At 42.3% G+C, this 22,437-nt stretch overlaps 1 protein-coding gene across 5 annotated transcripts in view; it reads right to left on the bottom strand.

Annotated features, from left to right (window-relative positions):
• Positions 1-15,565, bottom strand: part of itga11a (integrin, alpha 11a) — a 49,048-nt gene extending 33,483 nt beyond the window's left edge. For 2 of the 5 annotated variants that reach the window (XR_003979404.1, XR_003979405.1), the window contains exons 1-4: positions 15,252-15,565; positions 8,907-9,021; positions 1,344-1,456; positions 715-806 (exon numbers count right to left, since the gene is read on the bottom strand). Coding sequence is in view for 3 of the 5 variants with exons in the window: in XM_030377627.1 (XP_030233487.1) it covers positions 715-806; positions 1,344-1,456; positions 8,907-9,021; positions 15,252-15,300 (369 nt within the window). In the remaining 2 variants the exon portion in view is untranslated. The remainder of the gene's footprint in view (positions 1-714; positions 807-1,343; positions 1,457-8,906; positions 9,022-15,251) is intronic. The other 3 variants (XM_030377626.1, XM_030377625.1, XM_030377627.1) reach the window with 2 other exon arrangements.
• Between the last annotated feature and the right edge of the window lie 6,872 nt (positions 15,566-22,437).

Raw genomic sequence — 22,437 nt, forward strand, 5'->3', positions numbered from 1 at the left:
AACAAACTGTAAACATAGGGTGCTCATATGACGTTAAGCATTTCCTGGCGCATAATGTGACGCTTCAGAACCTAAAACCCCGCTTCTCCCCGTTGACACGACAACACATAACCGGCGTTTTCAGAAATCTCCACTTTAGCCGGAGTTTTTAGAAATGATCGTTTTCTGTGATAAAAACTGCGTTTTCGTGTAAATGAGAGGCCAAACCATGTTGAAATATCTGCGTTTTCCCTTCGTGTAAACGGGGTCTAACTCTGTTAGTAGGGTTCCTGGTGCCTGGTTCCTAGGTATCTTGGTTCCTGTAATCGAGATTATTGTGCTCCTGCCCAGGCCCTCCCTCTACCGCAGCGCTGTTCTTCCTGATCCATACACCGACCCGGCTAGCCTCCTGCATCTACCAGCTGCTGCTCCTTTCCCATCAGACAAACATTCAAACTACTTCAACCCGTGTCTGTGTTGTGCGTTTGGGCTCCCCAGTTCCCTAGGCTCCCGGAGTCTAATATTAAGAAGCATGCTGGATTAGTCTCCCAGCCACAGATCATGGAAAGGCGTACAGTGTATCTTGCGGTTAGGAGATTCCTGGGCCCCTTCGGTTGAACATGTCTGTTTACTATTATACCCAATTTTCTGCTGAAATAAAAAACAGTCGGCTCCATTAAGACATTCGACAACTTTTGGCTTGTTAAAAAACGAAATAGCAAAGGGGGCACTGACCACAAAGCTGTTGTCGTTGGGGTTGGACGTGAGGGTCATGCCCAGTCTCATCTTGTCCTTCCGCTCCGAAACATTGGTCAGAGATATCCTTCCTTAAGGAAAAACAACAGCATTCGTGTCAGCCCTTTGTAAAACAAAGCTAAACCCCCTCAAATTGGGTTCTTGATTGTTTCCAGATTAAACCCACCTCCCTTAGATCCCGGGTTTAACTTGCCATAGCAGTATGTGTGTCTATGAATATATGGCACACGTGTTTGATAGTGCATGCGGTGGTGCGATGCGGTGGAACACACATGTAGAACGTGTACATAAACCTGGAAAATAGCAGGGATAGGTCGGAATTTACGGTCTTTTGGTCTCACCATAATGAATTAAAGTGGATGCAGAAGAAAACGCAGGGAGACAATTAAGCAACCAATCAGACAGGGACAAGGAAATGCATGCACACAGAAAAACACAATAACCCAACAGTGCATGTTGATGAAAGGACATATGACAAAGGATGGGGGATGTCAGACATATTTGTGTCATTGGTAATGGTATTTCATATTATATCAATGTACACATGCATATTGATTTCTCCACTTCTAAAAAAATGTGTGATGAGTGCGAGAGTGTTAATACTGTACCTAGGTTTAGCTTGGAACAGCTGTTTCCATTGTTTTTCTTGCTCAGTGGACACTTGTAAATATCCCCTGTCTGGTACGGTCCATTCATTTCATTGGGAGCCCCGACTAATAACCTGACAAAATTAAACATCAAAAATAATTACATACAACTAGTCAGTATCAACTCAAAGAAACACAAGACTATTCAAATACAACCCAAAGGTTAAGGGGCAGCTGACATGGTGTCCGAACACGTCAATATCCCTGACAGGAGTTAGAAAGGGTTACCAATGAGAGCAAGCCTGGGCCATCTACGTTGTTAAATAGCCGTTCAGAAAACAAACCAGATGTCCATTACCTCCAGTGACACGCAAACTAAACGCATGGATGGTAGCCTGCTGTGCCAAGGGCCTCGGTCAAACGCTCTATCCCATAGGGAGCTGTAAAGGTCAGCCAACGCTGTTTTTACACAACCGACCCACATACCGCACACCAACACAGGCATGCAGATATACACATCACACAGAAGCATTCGCTAGTTCAATAGACCTACAGGGACCCTGGGTCGCCAGGAGACAACCTAATCCCAAACAAACTGGTTAATGGTCTTCAGACAATATGTTTTTCCTCAAATAGAGGAAACGGCAGCTCTTAGGAGATGTTTGTGCGGTGACGTCGTTGGGAAGAAGTCTTTGTAGTGGTGTACTAGGACCAGGTAAGTGCGGTGCGTATCAACATCAATATAAGGTTTTATTTGACTTGATGTGATAGAGCACATAAAACTGCCCGAGTGTTTACCTTAGAGTCATGGGAGTCGATGGAAGCCTCCAAAGGAATTAGCAATTTTCCTTTAGGATTTAATCCGGCCTGTGTCTTTTTATGTTTACCAGCTGTTGTTGTTTGGTTGCAGATGTTTCAAAGTCTACTTCTTTTTCGTATCAGTGTATCTAATGGTCTTCATATGCACTCTGCTTAATAGTCGGTCTCATAAGTCTCTTGATAGCATTCTTACTGAAGTAATCAACATGCTATGCCACACCACAAATGACATTTTTAGAGTAACTTCTCATCCAAAGTTCCAGGGATGAGAGGCTAACTTTAGCTGACTTCTGCAGGCTCCTCGACACCATTGGTGTGCATCATAGAGCCCTCATCATTACAGAGTCAGGGTAAGGGTTAGACCCTAGAGCCACGTGTGCACACACACAAACACGCACACACACAAACATACACACACACACACACATGAGAAGAGACACGTGATCAGAGACATACACAAACACACGATCAGACATACACACTCACTCGTACAATCAGACGGACACACAAACTCACACACACAGTCATGCTCTCACACACACACACACACACACACACACACACACACACACACACACACACACACACACACACACACACACACACACACACACACACACACACACACACACACACACACGAGGTTTGGCCTAGATTAGTATGAATGATGCATTTGAACTGAGGATGGAGCAATGCTGAGCATTAACCATAAAACTGCCAATTCCAAGAAATTTCAAGTGCAGCTTGCTTGTGGTGAAAACATGATACATACAGAAGAAGTCAATACAACACCAAACTTACGCTCACTCACAATGTGTATACGGTCTGGTTACGAGAGAAGTTGACAGGTAGTGTTGAAAAATGACTCAAGACTTGGGTAAACAGCGCAGAGTAATTAAGTGAAATGTGCACGACTATATGAGTGTGTGTGTATGGCAGGGAAACAAGGAACTTGCAACCATCGAATTCAGTGAGGAAGCAGACTTTTTTCCATAGAAGAACTCTAAAAACAGTGTCACCATGCTCAAATGACCAAATTCCAAGTTGTATCTTGAGACTCAATACAGTACCTGAACTGAACAGCTGCATTGCAAAGGTCAACTTGGAATAGCACCAACTAAAATCATACAAGTAGTGGTAGCAGGCAACAACCAAATTCTTTCCCCCAAACGAGAAACACCCGACACCATGATAACAAAACCAGACGCCTGGCAAATCGCTAGTGAGGACTTTAAGGGCGCCGCATGGCAAGCTTTCTTTGGCTCTATTTAGAATAGGCCCCCTATAAAGCCTAGAGAACAACATTTGACAGTTGACGACAACATTCACACTCAGGGCCATACAAATCATGATCATAACATAGAACACAGTATTTCTATATTAATTTGGTTCTCCATGTCGATAATCGTACTTCATGTTAGGTGGTGGTGGTGGTAATCAAAGACACAAAAAGATTGTGAAAGCTTAACAAAATATTATTTAACTTAAATATGACTCAAATTAACTCTGGATAGGGAGAAGTCAGGCAGATTACATCTCCTATCAGAAAGTTATTTGACAGAAGCATTCTTCATCTCCAGTTCGTGCGGACTTGAATCACAAAGTCATCGCAGTCACATCCTGTTATATCAATGCATATAAGGAATAATGCAGACCCTAGAGTATCCAACTCTCAGAGTCTTGAAGACCCAGACATCAGAATTAATATTTGCATAGCTATTAATACTTTTTATTGATTTCCTCAAGCACCAAAACCAAAATAAACTTGAACAGTAATTCAGTTCACGACATGTCTACCTTCATGAAAGAAAACCATTGTTGCTTTTTAGACCAGTTTTTAGAGTTGCCCTCCTTGATTTCACCAGAATCTGTTCAAGCAATCATCTTTTCCCCTCGCTAGGGTCGAACAGGCATCGGAGCTGAGGTCATGGTAATGACGCAGAAAAAAATAACATTGGTGCGTGAATATTTATATTTACCATGGTTACAGAGGATTAGGGTTTGAGGACGTGCACATCCAATGCTGTTATTAATGTGCATAATGTTTGGAAGGAGCAGATGCATGCCCCGTGAAACCACATCCAGGCCAAAAAAAGAAAACCGCTCATCAAACCTGAGGTCTGTGTGTACAGCCTCATTAGGGCCTCGCTCATCACATTCCATGTTGGTAAAGAGAGGAAGAAATTTTCTTATTACGGCTACAACCCCAGAAGCTGTAGCTCAGTGATCCTTCGTTATATTATGCACTTTCAAAAGCAAAAATAGAAATAAAGAAAGCAACAGGGGGAGAATTCTTCCATGCCATCTGAAAGTCCCCATTACAAGTTTTGCTGTTCAGTACTGTTTAATCATGCGTCGGTAGACCTCCATCCCCCCAAGATGCCGAGGTTGAGGTCTGGACGAGAGCTCCTGACTAAAAATGTTGCATAACATAACCTCAGAAATGTGAAGGAAACTCGAAGGAAACTCGCTTGGCTGCGAAATAGAAAAACGTTAGGGAATTGAACCTTTGTACGGTAATCAGTCTGATTAGGACATGTGCCAGCCCCCACCTGCAGCCCCCCTCTATCCCTTGTTTGTTCTTCATAGTGAATTTCCATCTGCATCAAGTATGACAACTGCACAATGTGTGCTAGTTTGTCTTAAATCGACCCAGACGTCTGAGAGTTTGCAGTCAGAAGTGTGGTTATGTGAATCAGAATATCTAGAATACGATGGCAAAGAAAAATAAATAACTCATATGTATATATATTTATTAAATTCAAAATATGACTACATTATATAATATTAGAAACTCCATCTGACATACTCTGCGTTATGTTTTGTGCAGACAGTGCTTTTCGCCGGTCAAAGAGGTCAAACTAAGTAAGCCTTGAAGCAGCCTCTATTTGGGACCAGGTGAGCAGTGGATCACCCCCACCACCTCCTCCTCCTCCTCCTTTGTGGTTTTCCACTCTTGACAATGCAGAGGAGTAAAAGGTCAGGGCTTTACCGGAGGGACCCAGAACCGACCCTCTGAGAAAACAAACGAAAGGGAGCAGGAATAGAAGTTGGTCGCTGGATCCTAGTGGTCAAGGTATTCAGGTATTCTCTGGGGGTTGAATGGCTCCAGGATTGTTGGCTCCCTGAAGACAGTGTCTGCCAGACTGTTTAGAAGCCCGCTTTGTCAGACGGACCAGCAAGGCAGTGACATACTGTTGACAAACCGCTGACCCTTTGGCTGGATGGGACGGCTCTGGTGTTTAAGGACAGCATCTGGCAAAATACCTTGATAAGATATCAGGAGCTGCTTAAGGCGCTAAGTGAAGAACTCTGGGATATGTCCTCTGTTAATGTCAGCGGGGATGGAAGGATTAAAGAAGACCGATTTTCCACTCACTTTTTGTTTTGTTTTTGCTCTTAGTTAGTTTGGTTTGCCTGTCTTGCCTCAGAGTTCAGGACATAAAGAGAACCTATTGTGGAATGATCCTGTTCCTATACAAATATAGCGCTGTTTTTTCTGGTAGTCAAAAGTTGAAGTTCAGAGGTTGAAGGTGCTGCTTGGCACATATCTGTATCCACATGGACAATATAATTTAGCAATGTAAATCTCAGTTTTATTGGTAGCTAACTCATGGGTGAAAGTTCTTGAGTGAAATATATCATATTACTTGCGTCAATATGGAGGAAACTTTAGACATTCCAAATTGATTTGCAATTACAGATGCACAATCACCCTGGGAACCCCTCTCAATCGCCCTCTCCCTTCATCATTCTCTCTTTCATATATTTCCATATGACTCATACAGACACACGCACGCACAGACATACACAAACAAACACACACACACTTGAGGTTTGTTTGGACTAGACAAGTATGACGGATGCATATGAACTGGGAATCCAGCATAGCATCACACACACAGACAATAGTTCATGAAACTACTTAGAACTGGCTTGGCGTTGACATTGAAGTCTGTTTCTCATCATCTTCCAGGCCTGCACAACTTACAAACTGCCACTGTTATTTTGTCACATTAACAGACAGACAGACAGACAGACAGACAGACAGACAGACAGACAGACAGACAGACAGACAGACAGACAGACAGACAGACAGACAGACAGACAGACAGACAGACAGACAGACAGACAGACAGACAGACAGACAGACAGACAGACAGACAGACAGACAGACAGACAGACAGACAGACAGACAGACAGACAGACAGACAGACAGACACACACACACACACACACACACACACACAAACACACACACAGTGTGGGGTATGGGCGTCAGTGATGTTGAATAAAGATAAGTTATAATGTAAGTTAGGGTAAGCCATTTTGTAAATAAGGGCTTAAAATATTAATAAAATACAAGATTGAGGCTCATGTGATATGTAGAATTTTGCTGTGAGTGATCAGGGCTGTATCATTATTGTTGAAATAGCATTTTATTCAACTTAAATGTAACATGATTTAGTTAAAAGAGACACAAGCAATCTGTCCTGAACGGATCCCATAGCTTTTAAGCCTAATAGTGGTATTTGTTTAGCATTTGAATTTATGCCAAAAGCCAACATCTCTAATTGGTTTCACACTCTTGACAACAAACCACAATCTGTTTTGCACTTAGTGCTGAAATGTTTTAAGTGAGTATCTCCCCTGGGCTGTTGTTCCCCACATGACAGCCACATTAAGATCCATCCCATGGGATCATTAAGTATGGTTGACAAGTTTTAGCGCAACCTCTTTACTGTCGTTCTGATTTAAGATTAAAGATGTGACAGGAAACAACCTAATTCGACCTTTATATGTCAGTCTTTTTTACTTCCTTCTCTGCTTCCCTTTTCATGCCTTTCTTTCTTCTTTATTCTCACACAAAATGGAAAAAGATCTTGAAAGCCTTAAAAAACTGGGGCTTGGATAATGAGTTGTTAGAGACATTATTAAAACTGTATTAATATACGTTTAAGTTGCTTATGAATAGGATAAGATTTAATTTTAGATTTTTAATCTAATACATCTACAATCAAGTTATATTTTAAAACTTGAAACTCCCCTTCTTTCTTTCCAACACTCAGCCTAATTAACTGACTTGTGAATGATAGAAATCCCTCCATCTCGATCTAAAGAGAGACATAGAGTTGAGTGGAGAAGTGACCTACAGCTTCTAAGCTTCCATGGATCATCAGGGTCTGTATGTGTAGGCTCATAATCTGCTAACTATACACAGACAACGCCAACTACAACAGTCTCAAGATCCCATTTGTGCAGTTTACTCCACACACACACACACACACACACACACACACACACACACACACACACACACACACACACACACACACACACACACACACACACACACACACACACACACTGCTGATCCCAGACCGCCACAGGGATGGAAGAGGATGGAGAAGGTGCCAAGCAGAACAGTGAAGCACATTGGCCCAGTACAATGAACACTCTTTATATGAGCTCTATAGAGGTTAAACACTGCTGTCTTTGTATGGGCCGTGCGTTTTAAGTCCGTCAAATGTATCACATATTGTATCCTTTATTTATGCGCTGCGTGAGCTGATGTTGTCACGGAGGTGAAGAGGGCTTAGATGGCTGAACCATTGGCATGGTTCTTGATACCACTGAAGTAGTAAAGTCGAATTGTATGTGTGGTCAACATGAACTATGATGCCTACAGTGACTCGTAGGGACACATATGCGCACCAAAAGATTATGTGTGCGTACGCATGCGCACACACAGACACACACACACAGACACAAACAGACACACAGACACACACACACATACACACAATGAATAAAACATTTTCCACACGCATCCAATCACACAGAAGCCTAGCGGGATTTGGGCATTGCTCCATAGTGTGCTGGCCGGCAGACATACTGGAGATGCCAGAAACACAGTAGTTTGGCCTCCTGAAGATTCCGATTGGACTAATAATAGTGTGCAGGAGACTGGGGCCCACTATGAGGTAATATGCTGAATGTGAAATATGGAATTATCACAACCAAAGATGAATGTTGCGAGAGCAAAGCTGAAGCATCTAATCTTGATGACAGCGCAAGAAGTCATTCACTGGAACATCTGATTAAATCAACTCTAGTAATTTTTGTGTGACAACCAGGTGAGACTGTTAACGTTAGCCAAGCAAAATACTTCACAGCAGTGCTGGCGTGTGTGTGTGTGTGTGTGTGTGTGTGTGTGTGTGTGTGTGTGTGTGTGTGTGTGTGTGTGTGTGTGTGTGTGTGTGTGTGCGTGCGTGGGTGTGTGTTGTTCATGCACATGTGCTTCAATAGCAGATGTTGACATTTTGAATTGCTCAAGCCATGATTGTTTGACAGAAATTGAAGGTGGCAGAAGGCCTCTTTTTCCATAGTGTTTCCACAGGGAGATAATGTGACAAACAACTGCTGTTCAACTGCATCCCGATCCACTCAAGACTTTGCAATTGTGTCCCACTATTTCACCAAATAGCTAACTAGGTAGGTGACTGACTAACTTACTAGCTAATTATTAGGCTAACTAATTATTAGCTTGTTAGTTCAAAAAATGAATTACCTAGCCAGCAAGCTAACAAAAGAACTAGCTTAACTAAGTGTTAATCAACTCGCTAATTAGGGAGCTTACCATCTAAGAAACAAACAAACTTGTTTGCTAACTAACTTACTAAATGGCAAGCTTGCAAGATTACTTTTTTGCTTGTTAACCAGATAATTATCACACAGATTTAAATCATAAAATAAACCACTCACCATTTCTCTCCTCCGGCAGATGTGTGCTGCTGGACAGTGTATCCAAACTGGGCCTGCTTTGGACCTTTGATGATCCTGTAGTTTTTTATGTCAATGTTGAAGCAGTCATGGAATCCTAGAAGGAAGAAGCAATCAGACAAAAGTAGTCGCATTAGTGGAGCAACTACGATGAACTACAATAATACGCCTGGGATGTTGCTATTCATCTGATAGGCCATTATATTGACCAGTGAACTGAAGCCCAATTATGACCTAAATGACCATTAGAGATACAGTCGGCCTACCTATAGATAGAAATAGGATAGGCCACCCAAATAGTTGCTAATTAAAATTACTTCCATGCTGTGTGTGCGTGTGTGTGTGTGTGTGTGTGTGTGTGTGCGTTTGTGTGTGTTTGTGTTTGTAAATTATTCTACTGATGAAATGGACTGCATTTAAATAGCGCTTTTCTAAACATTGGCCACTCAAAGCCCTTTACAATATTGCCTCACATTCACCATTCATGCACACATTCACACACCGACGGCGGAGTCAACCATGCAAGGCGACAGCCAGCTCGTCGGGAGCTAACAGTCAGGGTTAGGTGCCTTGCTCAAGGACACCTCGACCCTCAGCTAGGAGGAGCCGGGGATCGAACCAACAACCTTCAGGTTACCAGCCAACCCGCTCTACCTCCTGAGCTACTGCCGCCCGAAGACATACAAATGATCACAGTCAAAGCGAGGCTTCAGGTATTCCCAACAAATTTAAACCTGTCAATCTGGTACACTTGTTCCCACTCACCATTATGTATACAGTACATCAGGGACAAGAGCAAGTAATCGAATCCAGTCACTCATATTAAACGGCTGCCATTTTTACAAAGGTATTGATGTATCCAGGCACAATAGGATTGTCGACATTGTATCAAAGAGTTTACCATCCTTATTATCTCCAACAGTGTCAATGCATATAAATGGTGTTGTTAGACAACGAATGTGCTCCAGTTGCTTGGCAGAACCATCTGTGTTCTCTCATTTAAATGCCACCAGGCCTGCTATTACGACCATTGATTTGAACAACAGAAATGTGTTGTTTTGATTCAAGTCTACTCTGGCACTTCTCTTTGGCAGCCTGGGCCACCCACGTGCATAGGCTTGTCATTAGGGGTCTCAGGATAGTTGGCTTTACAAAAGCAAGGGCAAAAATACTTGCCAAATACTGATCAATATCCTCCATTATTGGAAGTCGCCACATTTGGAGGAGAAGGTGCTGTAATCTGCTGTTTGAACGGTCAATCTGACCCACATTGCTGGATTACGTCTGACCAATGTTTTGTATATTTAACATTAATGTCCTTTTTGGTAGGAATAGGTTGGAGTAATTTAGTGAAGATAACGTTTCCCATTTCTAAATGGAGGTCAGGCCCTTACACCTGACCCCCAGCTCCTTAGAATAACAAACACCCACAAGTATTACACATGAAGACACACGTATGTAGCAGATATCCTAATTCTAGTAACCTCTCTGACCTCTCTTTCTGACACCCGATATGCACATATGCACACAAGGTCAGAACCACACCCAGACCCTACGTACACCTTGAAGGGATACTAAATCTTTGCAGAGCAGAAGGTGTACGTCATTCAGTTTGATTGACAAGGTCACTGAGACGTCTATTATAATTGCCTTAGCTATAGGTTGAATGGTGATCAGCCAGCAGCTAAAATCTTAACTTAATCTTGACAGCAATTGGGCCAACAGGATCACATACAAAAGATGGACGTTATTGAAACCAAAAAAAACTACAGTGACAGCAGCCGCACTTATACCGCCTCTTGCAAACTTAAACCCCCGTTGATTCTACTGATGTCTAAATTACATGGATGTCCGCATATAAAGCATGAATCACCATCAAGTGTGAAACACCCTCAGGGTTGAATCTCCTGATATACAAAAGCGTCAAAATGGTTTGCGAGGTTGCTAATGCTTGACTTTGTATGTAATTGCGCCGCTGCTTTGCTTTTGGTGTGAACGCATGGTTATAATGGCTAAAGGATGCCCCGTTTTCATTTTTGAAATTATATTAAAATCGAATAAATGTCATTTGTATACCCCTTAATCACAGGTGTCAAAGGGGGTAAAAGGCGATATATTTATGACACCCCCTAGCCCTATGTTTCTCAGTTTGTGTAAAAGTAGAAACTTGCAAGTAGTGAGAAGGACATGGAAATGAACATGGAGCAGGCCAGCTTTTGAAATGTCAAGGATCTGGGTTCAAGACAAGTCAAGTGAGTTTCTTTTTGTTCCCACTGCTAGGCGATGTTCTGCTAAATGTAAGCAACAAGAGGGGGGACTCATCAACAAACTTTTAAAGTCCACCAACAATCATCATTTTTTATTGTGATATAATTGCATACAGACAAGGTCAAGTCAAAGTTGGTTCAGTGGGTACCTACATTTGGAAGTGCTGGAACTTTAATGTGATGGGATAGATTCTACTTTTTTATGCATCTACTTATTTACTTATTGAGTTACTATTGCTAGTTGGTCAGCCAATAAACAATACCTAGAAGCAAAGAGCAATAGATAATGTGAAAATAATAAGTGTTACCTTAGTGTAACATTTTCCTGACTTTTTGAGAACACCCATGAATATTCATGCAGTTTCACCTCATCTATGATTTGACAAGCCCCAAAGACCTCAAAATCCCATATACATTCCAAGACAACAGCAAATAAAATTCCACAACTTGTGGTATTTGTGTGCGGTCTCTCAGTTAAACAGTCCAAAACTCTTCTGATCTACAAAGATGGTGTTACATGAGGCAGCTGTTTCTTTGAGAAGAGGGTTTTCTTAACAGAAAACAGAAGTAGTCAACATTCTTCAAATAGGGGATGCACTCAGAGTGGTCTAAAATCGCAGAACCACCGTGTGTATATACTCCCACAGTAGGAGCGCAGATACAGGAACAGAGGTATTAGAGAATATGTCAACAAAGAATATACTCAGAATCAACTATAAATAATGACTAGCATTTAAAAAACTCTCAATATATCTATATTCCATATATATTCCCTAGTTTTGTAGGCAAGTTTCTCTTCTGGTAAAAAAAAAGTCTGCAGAGTAGGTCATCTGACTGGTCATCATATGACTGTGAACAGCTAGTCGGATATTCTGTGTTGAAGGGAACCATCCAACATTTGTTCCACCTTATGAAAACCTATATTCATGGCATGGCCATCTTGCGTGCATTCCATTAGTCTAAATATGGGTTCGTTTTCTACACTGGTCATTTCCTGTTCCATGAATGGTTCACAGATCAAGTTGGCCTCTGATTCCACCCAGCAAAAAAAAGTGAAAAACTTCTCAGGAACTCTGTTCTGCAAGATAAAATACACAAACAGGCAAAAATTATTCAGCCAAAAGAAAGTTCTTCCATGACTTTCAAGCATGGGGGCTTGTGCAATAGACGTTGGAGACCCATTTGGTCTTACAAAGAAAATAAGAAGTGCAGGGCAGGAAGAACCACCATGGCTAGAGCAAGGCACAGGGGCTTAAAGCATGAGAATGGAGTGCTTTCCACTTTTCAATCCCAGACCCTAACGTGGCACAGCAATTTAATATTCCCAAGTAATATCAGTGGCTTCTGATGCTGGGTCAGAGAGCCATGTTGGGTTTCCTGTGTACCGGCTGTGGTGCCCAGATAAATAAACCTCAGGGCCGGTGGCTGCTTGTGCGACCCACGCTCGGTCCACTGCGGCCTTTGGCCCAGTGCCAAGCCCCAGGAGCTCCGACCACATACCCAATGACATAGAGCAGCCCGGCTGCTTCAGAACCAGCTCCACACATAGAGGGCCAAGATGGGGAATTAGAGTAGTGCAGAATATAATTACGGGATTAAGGCATTGTGCAGAATGCACAGTAGGCCAGTTTTCCCCTTTTCTTTCTTTTTAGATATTTCCGTTGCAGCAACTAAATGTGGTGGATGGCCAGAGGTGTGTATTTGCAACAAACAAAAGATTGGAATAAGCTAATTAGTTCATATGATTCACATTAGCAGGAAAACGTTGTTCTCATTCCTCAATCTGCTGTGTATTTTCGTATTGATTTAATATCATTCTGGGTTTACGGTCGCACAATTTCCTCTGGAAAGTGACGCCATCATGGACAATATACTTCTGACTATTTTGGCAGGTTGACACTATAAAAGGCCAAGGTAAATCCATGAGGGGGTCTTACAACAGATGTTCCTGAGACAGAACGTCCAACTGGGCTTGTCTTAACAAGCTGTCCAACCTTTTTAGCTAATCCAAGAGCCCTCCCAGTGTTTCAAACAGTTGCTCTCTGACAGTGAATGAGGCCAAGCAATACAGGATGCACTGCATAAGGGCCAGCTATCACACACACAAACAGCTGTATGCCACTGTTCCTTTCTGTGTAGGAAGCAGCTGTGATATATACACAGTGGACCTAGCTAAACAATTTGATGACACTGAGGACCAACAATTTTGGTTAGGTCAGTTGGACTTGTGATTTAGTGGTGACTTTGACGTTACGTCATAGTCAGCGGATTTCTCTATTGTTGTTTAATAATTGTATTATGGAGCCGTGCATCCCCTGTCATGTCTCCTGCTACACTTGTAGGCTGATTTCTATATCAATAAATATATTTTCTACGACTTTCAAGAATCAATATAACTCAATAGAGATACATACATTGATACATACATACATCTGGCAACGTGTATTAAAAAGTATGTAGTCTCAGAAGAATGCAGAAAGGAGACCCAGGGCTTGTTTAAAAGGTAGTTAACATCGAGTCTGCTGTCAAATTGACTGTTCATCTCCCCTGTCTGCCTTCCAAGGCTGGATCAGACATCCCTAACCGGGTCCGTGACAACCCGGAAAGTGGAGTACACCGTCTTTGGAACGTTGACTGGGTGATATATGTGTATACAATCTTTTTGAAGCCAGCAGCTTGTCCTCACAGAGCTTTAACATTTCTCCCAACCCCTGCCAGCTCTTTTGCAAATCGAAGCCCCTGCTCCAAGAAATTCCACCAAATAAAACAAATATTTACAAAAGTGTCCCTCCCCTGAGATCAGGGAGGGACACTCCCCCTCGAACACTAAGGGTTGTCCTACACGTCCAAAGAAATGATGAATGTGTTTCTTTGGCCAGGAAATTCTATTCTCTTGGACCTGTAAAGTCTTTTCTGAACTGTACGGAAGAGAACTAAGCTGAGAATGTGTTATATTTCCAAGAAAAGTAACGTTTATATTTTCATGATGATAGCATTGCCAACACAAGCCATAAGACCAGAGCCCCAATATATGAGAGAGAGAGAGAGAGAGAGAGAGTGAGAGAGAGAGAGAGAGAGAGAGAGGGAGAGGGAGAGGGAGAGGGAGAGAGGGAGAGAGAGAGAGAGAGAGAGAGAGAGAGAGCGAGAGAGAGAGAGTGAGAGAGAGGGAGAGGGAGCGAGAGTGAGAGTGAGAGTAATAGATAATGTATAGCAAAATGGAAATACACACAAAAAATAAACTAGAACCACATTTTTAATAACACCCAGTCCTGCATCAGGTTCTAATACTCAGCACTTTATGGACTTTATGGTTGATGGAAAAATCTCCCTCTCTCCCTCAACGTGTTGCTGCTATTGTGATTTCCCTGGTAATTGACCCCAGTTTGGGACACATGCCGTCCTCTCCCAGTCAATGGAAACTCTGCCCCGCCTGATTCTGAATAGATAGCATCAACTTTCCTGTCAGAATCAGACGTCTGCTTCTGATGAAAGTCAGTCAGAGGAACGCTAGCCCGAGGAGACAGAACACACCTTCAAGCTGTCGCCTTCTACATCCCCCGCCAATGTGACGTCAGGAGAAGGAGCTAGAGGCAGTGTAAGGTGATGTGAAGAAGATACAGCCTTTTTATTTTCACTGAAAACTTTTCTGGCTGCTGCAGTGTCCGCCAAAGGGCCCCAACACTCAGCGGTCAACAATGTAACCCTCCGTTTCTTTTAAATTAAACACATCTCAGGACGTAGTCTTATTTTATCTATTTCTATTTTTTGGTTGACTGGACCTTATGCCCAAACGATACAACACATAAAGAAGAAGAAGTACCAAGAACTAAACAGAAAAATACTGAAACTGAAATGGGTGTTTTCTTTTCTGAGAGTTGCTCACATCCAAATCATCTTCAGGATGTATAATTGTGGGCATGAGTGCCATGTGAGGACACTGGGTTAGTTAAAAACAGAAGGCAAAATGACAGGATCAAGTAAAGAACTTGTCACACACACAAAAAAACTAGTCACACATAAACAGACAAACAGACACATGCACACACAAGTTGTCACTCACCTAGCAGCTGAAGGCAGATCCAAAACACGATGAAGCAGTTGTACTCCATAAGTTTACCAGTGTCTATCGAACTATATATACAGTACTAATGTGTGTGTGTGTGTGTGTGTGTGTATTTGTGTGCGTGTTTCTAAGTATGGGTATCTCTATGTGTGTTAGCGTTTGTTAATGTGAAGGGCAGTGCAGATGTATGGGTGTGTGTGTATGCGTGTGTCAGAGTGTGTTGAGACAGAGAGAGCCAGCCACATGCACTGTTAAAGACCCGGCTCTCATAGACTGCCCTGCTAGTCAGACGGCTCCTATATCTCCTGCTGGAAGGAGGAGACGAGAGGCAGGCTGTGGCAGGAGAGGAAGGAGGTCCCCTCAACCCCAGCATGCAGGATCCAGTGTGAGAGAGAGTGTGTGTGTTTGTGTGTGTCCCTGTCTGTGTGTATTTCTGTGTGTGTGTGAAGCTAGATGCAACAAACACACACGCACACGCACACACACACACACACACACACACACACACACACACACACACGCACACACACACACACACACAAATAGTAAATGTAGCAGTTCTAGTCTTGGTTTTGGTGTGGAAAAGCTTTAGTTGACACCTACAAGGTGAATGTAAACAGTTAGTTAAAATAGGGTATATGCTGTTGATATGACACATTAATGGTGGTCTGGATTTGGTTTGCACAATTTGGTTGACACATCTGAATATAGCCGTGTTTACGAATGTACCAGAGACGAGAACGGTGCGTTCCGTATTAATAAAAACACCTGAAACGTAGTTTAATTAATACAATACAATACAAAATAAATCTGGAACTCAGGAATCAGGAATTAAAACTAGCTTACCTCATTAACTTGGCAAAAGTCAAAACTAATTATTCAATGCTGAAATCCATCAGGCTCAGTAGCTGTGTGCCTTAGGAAGAGAGTACATACAACGGGAGAGCCAAACCATATTTCAAAAACAAAGTAAGTCTTTGTCCGGCATCAAGCCAATCAACTATCGGCCTATTACAAAGCTGAAACGCTATGCACCACACATGGCATCATTGTGGTTAGACCATAACCCCACCACTATATTAACAGTGGCATTCCAATCTGAGGTTTGCATGTTACCTCATACCCTTGCAGTTCAACCATCCAATCCCAACTATGCATAATGATCGGAATTGCGTAATATCGTAAAGTTAGCTATAAGAGGTACTAGCTGCAGTAGTTTCCGCTAATATTCAAAAGTGCAGAGTAACAGAGGCAATAGTTCAAAAACAGAAGGAAAATAATCAATCAATCATGCAACAGAAGACTAACGTCTCGGTTGCTGAACATGAGGCTAATCAACATGGTTGATTTGCCGTAGCATTGCTTTACCATACTGGTGCTGCTCTCTTCAGCTTTATTGGCTTTACAGATGTATGTTAACCTAGGCATATTACCTCCCTTAGCCTAGAGGCTTGCTCAAGGCTGACGGCCAACATTATGGATTGCATGATTTAGGAGCAACAAAAAATGATTGGGTCCAATTAGAAAGGAAGACGTTGATGTCTGTTTTATCTATCAAGGTTTGGATCAGATAATTGCAATACTTCTATAATAAATCAACCTCTGACCCAGTTGCATTTCGAAATCTCCTTTTTCTATTTTTTAAGATTACAATTCTCTCTTTAATGTAGGCCTACACACTTCTGCACATTAGTAAAACCAAACATTTAGAATAACCAAGCTAAAAAAAAAACAAGGAAAACAAGGAAAAGGAATCAAAGCTCTCTTTCATTCAGGGTCCTTAAAAGCTCATTTGAGGGTTTTCTTTCTGCTGCTCCTCATCACTTTGTGCTCCTCTGTAAACTACGGGCTCTCTTGCTCCCTTTAAACTCAGGACATTAACTGTTCACCTAATACTGGACCCCCCCCAGCCCCCCGCCCCCCCTTCCCAACCCCTCGCCCCCCGTCCAAACCCCCCGCCCCCGCGTCCCCCCCTTCCCAACCCCTCGCCCCCCGTCCAAACCCCCCGCCCCCCCGTCCCAACCCCCCGAACCCCCCCGTCCAACCCTCAAACTGTGTTGACAACTGTAAAAGTCTAAATTCTTGGGTGGCAATGCAAATGTCCAGGGGAAAGATGATATGCTGTGTTCACACAACATAATTATGCAATAAAACCTATTTACTGAGGAATACAGAGAGAGAGAGAGAGAGAGAGAGAGAGAGAGAGAGAGAGAGAGAGAGAGAGAGAGAGAGAGAGAGAGAGAGAGAGAGAGAGAGAGAGAGAGAAAGAAAGAAAGAAAGAAAGAAAGAAAGAAAGAAAGAAAGAAAGAAAGAAAGAAAGAAAGAAAGAAAGAAAGAAAGAGAAAGAGAGAGAGAGAGAGAGAGAGAGAGAGAGAGAGAGAGAGAGAGAGAGAGAGAGAGAGAGAGAGAGAGAGAGAGAGAGAGAAAGAGAAAGATTAGCATTGGGGTAGCATAATGTTGATCTTTGTTCTTCTGATTTACTCATCAGTATAGATGTATATGTACATATAAAGATGGATAGGATCCGTAAATGTGTGAACATAATATTTGTAAAAAGATCTACAGTGAAAATAATTGTACAAGAGTTTATAGAGCATAAACAGTACGTTTAATTCAAAAGAACCGCATTACCTAGTATTGTGGGTTACGAACTCGGAGCTTAAGAATCTCCAAACGTTAGCTTGCATGACAAATGAAGAATGAATAAGGAACCTACAATATGAAATTAAGGTCTGAATAGAGGCAGTGGGCCAACGGAGTCAAAGGAGTTGGACTTCTTACTGTCAGTGTTTCCAGGATACACTATAGGGGCGGGTTAGAGTTCTCCCTGTTCTGCTGACCAAAATGTTCTAGATTTTTTCTCTCAGGAAAGGGCAATACGTTGAATGGTTGGAGATAAAGGATAAAGGGGGCGGCGGGGGAGGATAAACTAAGGGGGTAGAGTTGCGTGTGGAAAGTTAAGATCTAATACCTTTTCAATACTTCACCATGACTTGTAATCTGATCCTGCGTCCAGGAGCTGTGATCCGCTTACCTCATCGTTTACAGAGTTCCCTTCAACACCCAAGGGCGACTGCTAACAATTACCAAACTCACCCTGTGGATTAAGGGTTAGTGTGCGAATAAATAGATGTCTGTTCAGGGACAGACCCCCCCTCCTCTCCACCCTCTCCCCTTTCCTCCTGCAAAAGCCGGCCAACAGGTCAAGTCCACAGGGAGCAGATGGAAAGGCAACAAATAGCTTGCAGGCTCTGTGGAGGTTCTGGGCCCTCCACATGTTGAGATACACATCCATCACTGCTCGAAACACCGTCATTGTGGAGACAGGAGGGAGACCTTCTCAGGCCTGGCCTCCCGTCGCCTTCTGCTTCTGTTTCTTCTGGGCCATGAGAGAGGGGAGCTGCATGTCCAGTGGTTGAGCTCCAACTCGTTAGACAGCTGCACATGGGCCTGAACAGTGATTTAAAAAGTATACCGTTTTGAACGTGTAACGGAGAGCGTGGGGCTTACCGCCGCGTTATTATAGCCTTTTCTTTTTTCGATCAACCCAAATTGGTCTGACTTTATTGCAGTGGCCCAAGACTTACCGAGACCGTGGTCCAAAGCCATGCAAGTCAGAAAGTCATGTGGGTTCATGTGACAGATGGCTTGGCTTTGACCACCTTCCTGCATTCTCCTTCATTGTTGCGTTCACATTACAATTTAATTCCCATTGATTGATTGTCATTAAGTGTCAACATGGCTTTTTCGTGCCAAGAAAAATGGGCTAGATGACAGTTGATAAGTAAGAGTGAGACCAAAATCAATGTGCATCCCTAATCCCACACATAAACGACTAGTATTAACCCCTGAATTTGTAACAATATAAATTACCCAACCAGCCTCAAACTCATTATAGTGCTGAACCATGACACGTGCCATCTGCATAGGCGGCTTATGTCTTGCTATCCTGCCGCGGATATCTCCTGAAAAAATACCAATCCAATTAAGATGATTTCCAGGAGTGCTGCATGCGCTCTCAAGGTTTGTCTTATATTAATATATGTGTGATGTGTGTGTGTGTGTGTGTGTGTGTGTGTGTGTGTGTGTGTGTGTGTGTGTGTGTGTGTGTGTGTGTGTGAGTAAGTGAGTGCAAGTGTCCTGTTGTGAGGACGTTAAGGGACAATCCCACCACGTATCCATCCTGTGGTTCTGTAGAAATCATCAACTTGGAATAAATATGAGAAGTAACATCCAGTGGCTTTTTGCAGAGCTCAGTAGGAAACATTTTCTAAACATGATGTAACCAGATATGCTAGGTTCTTCCAATTGCTGCATATAAAAGCCCACAAAGGGATTTGGTGCTTAAGTAAACATGCATGTTGGTCTGGGTTTAAAAATAGATACATAGTATTCTTTCAAACATATTTTTCTTTAACTTCAAGGTGCTGTAGGTAAGATTTGAGAGTTGTAAAGAGAGAGAGATAGCAAGAGAGAGTTCAACCCAAATCATTAAACCCCCCTACGTTTGTCCACCCTTGAGAAGTGCTGCATTCATGAACCTGTGTTTCATAGGCAAGTTCATTCCCTAAACCAATCAGGAAAGAGATCCCCTCATTGGTCAGAAATGAGCGGGGACTGGTCCAAAATCTGCATTGTCTCAAGCAGGCTTAGTGAACTAGAAACAGAATCTCAAAGCACATTTCACTCTCAAATAACAGATGAATGGTTATGCCAAATATGCTCCAATAATAGCTCTCAAATCTCAAATACAGCACAATCTTCATTCGGTAATCTATGTTCAAGATACGCAGTTAAATATCAGTTGGAAATCTTTTTAAGTGAACCAATCAAAAGCTATCAATGACTATTGTATGAACTTTGCAATCATGGAAATAGGGTCCCATTATGTACTTTATGCTCCGATGTTGGAATGATTTGTGTGTGAATGACTTCATCCCTTGAGAACCAGAGTTGAGATTGGCAACCAAGAGTAATGGCATTCGATCAACAAGCCAAGGCATAGGGTTTGGAAAAGGTGGATGACTGGACATGAGAAATGGTGTGTTGCAAGGAGCAGTGGTTCACTCTGTCTTCTTTTATTAATGTACTAAACGTTTAATAGGTTATATGACTGGGTAAATTGTGCTCCACCAATACATTAGTTCACATTCATTCTCATTACTTTGAACGTTGTAGTTTGTCCATCTCAGAGAACCCAGCAGAATCCTCAACCCAAAACTCAAATAGTTCCCTAAATTAAAAAAATCAATGTAATTCTTCCCAATAGGATATCTAATACAGCATCTGCTTCAAAACAAGACACTGAATTCAGCAGTCAGTGTTTAAATGGTTTTAGGCGCATAGTGTAGATGTTTCCCAAGGATGTCATGAAGAATAAACACTTTATCATGGTCTTAAATTCAATGTGACATCTATCGCTTAGAGTCTCCCATTCCCCAGGGTGAGACAAAAAGGGGAAATACACAATAGTTGACATCACATAAACAGTATTATGGAGATCACAGAACAGCTTCTGGGAAGCTGAAACACAAACATGCATAAGCCTTTTTAGAACTGACACGTGAACAGTCCTGGATTCTATTGTTCTTCCCAGCAGTAGCAGCTAGTTAAATGTGAATGGATCCATCCATTAACAGTTTCAACTAACATTGTTAATTTGTATTCTTTAATGTAACAGCCCACTCATGAAAGGCTATTTAATTGTCAACCGCCTTGAGTGCTTGGATCTGGATTCTTTATCAACACCTTCACCATTATATTTTCCGTTATAAATTTTCCTTTCTAAACCGTCTTAGACAAAAAAGTAGCCCTCCACCCTTCCAATCCATTCCATTCCACATTACATTTATAAACCTTTATCAAAGCGCCTTACAAAGTGCAATCATTCAAGATACAACCAAGATACGGCACGAATAATCATGCGAGTACATACAATTCATAAAACAAGCAAAGTGTTTCAAGCACTACAGTGCCAAGTTGAAGTACCACAACCTGTACTATAATCCACACAAATCTTCATCATTCTAAAAAATAGACAAACAGCATAGACAACATGGTGACAACATAACCTGCAACTTTACAACATTACCTGCTATATTGTTTATTGCATACAACCTGAATGAATTACCAATGAAACACACAAACATTGCCTGACCAACTTCCTTTGTATTTGATTGTGCCTGCCTCTCTTATGTTTTGTTACGTAGGCCTGCTCAGGGACCATGAACCCATCTTCCTCCTTGTGCCTTGCTTTGCATTTCTGAGAGGTGGCTACAGTTCCCATCTGCCAAGGGTGGAGTTCCAAAGAATATAAGAATTACTAAATGAGGGGGATATTATCTTCAGAGGAATTGTGGACCCAGGCTAATATCAACAGGTTCCAGGGTCAACTTTTGGTGGGAAGAATTTGTAAAATCTCAAGATGAAGAGTCTAGTCATGTACATTATGTTTGTATAGCCCTTAATCACAGTGACACTCTCAAATCTCCAGGGCTCATCAAAGAGCATCTTTACAATTGGTGAAACCCTCAGTCATGAGTCAATATTTCTCTTACGAACAGTAATCGACGGTGAAATGCGATTAACAGGCAGATATTCGGAGGAGAAGGAGTTTGTGTGAGTGTGCATGTGTGTGTGAGTCACTAACTTTTCCAGATCTCGGGATGAGGACTTTGTAGTTTGAGTTGTGCCAGTAGCAATAGTGGGATATAGACTAATGTGGAAACTGAAGCCACACACCACAAGAGGAATGACAATGGAACATCCCAACGCTCTTTCACAACCAGGCCGAGAGGCAAAGCCTTTTCTCTCAACGCACACTGCAGTCATGCTAGGAGCCACAGAGTGACCTGTCTTTCAGCAGGGCTGGTCAGCCTGCTCCTCAATATTCAAAACAAGAGACCGGAGAACATGGCACCTTGGTGGTTGTCCGGCTGCCAGACGCTAGCAGTTTCCCGATCACTCAACTGCAACGTAAACTTCCCCAGAATGTCAGCACATGTTAGTATATGCTGCCGATAATGGCCTCACAGGGACGTAACCATCAGCTAACTTAGCTCTTCTGATGTCTTAGGTTTTGTTGCTTTGATTTTCAGTAGCTTGAGCACTCATCCAGTGTCTGCAACTGAATATACTAATATTACTGCTACCTTTACTTCTACCATTACTACTACAATTACTA

Source organism: Gadus morhua, chromosome 14 (genome assembly GCF_902167405.1).
Source record: "Gadus morhua chromosome 14, gadMor3.0, whole genome shotgun sequence".
NCBI lineage: Eukaryota > Metazoa > Chordata > Actinopteri > Gadiformes > Gadidae > Gadus > Gadus morhua.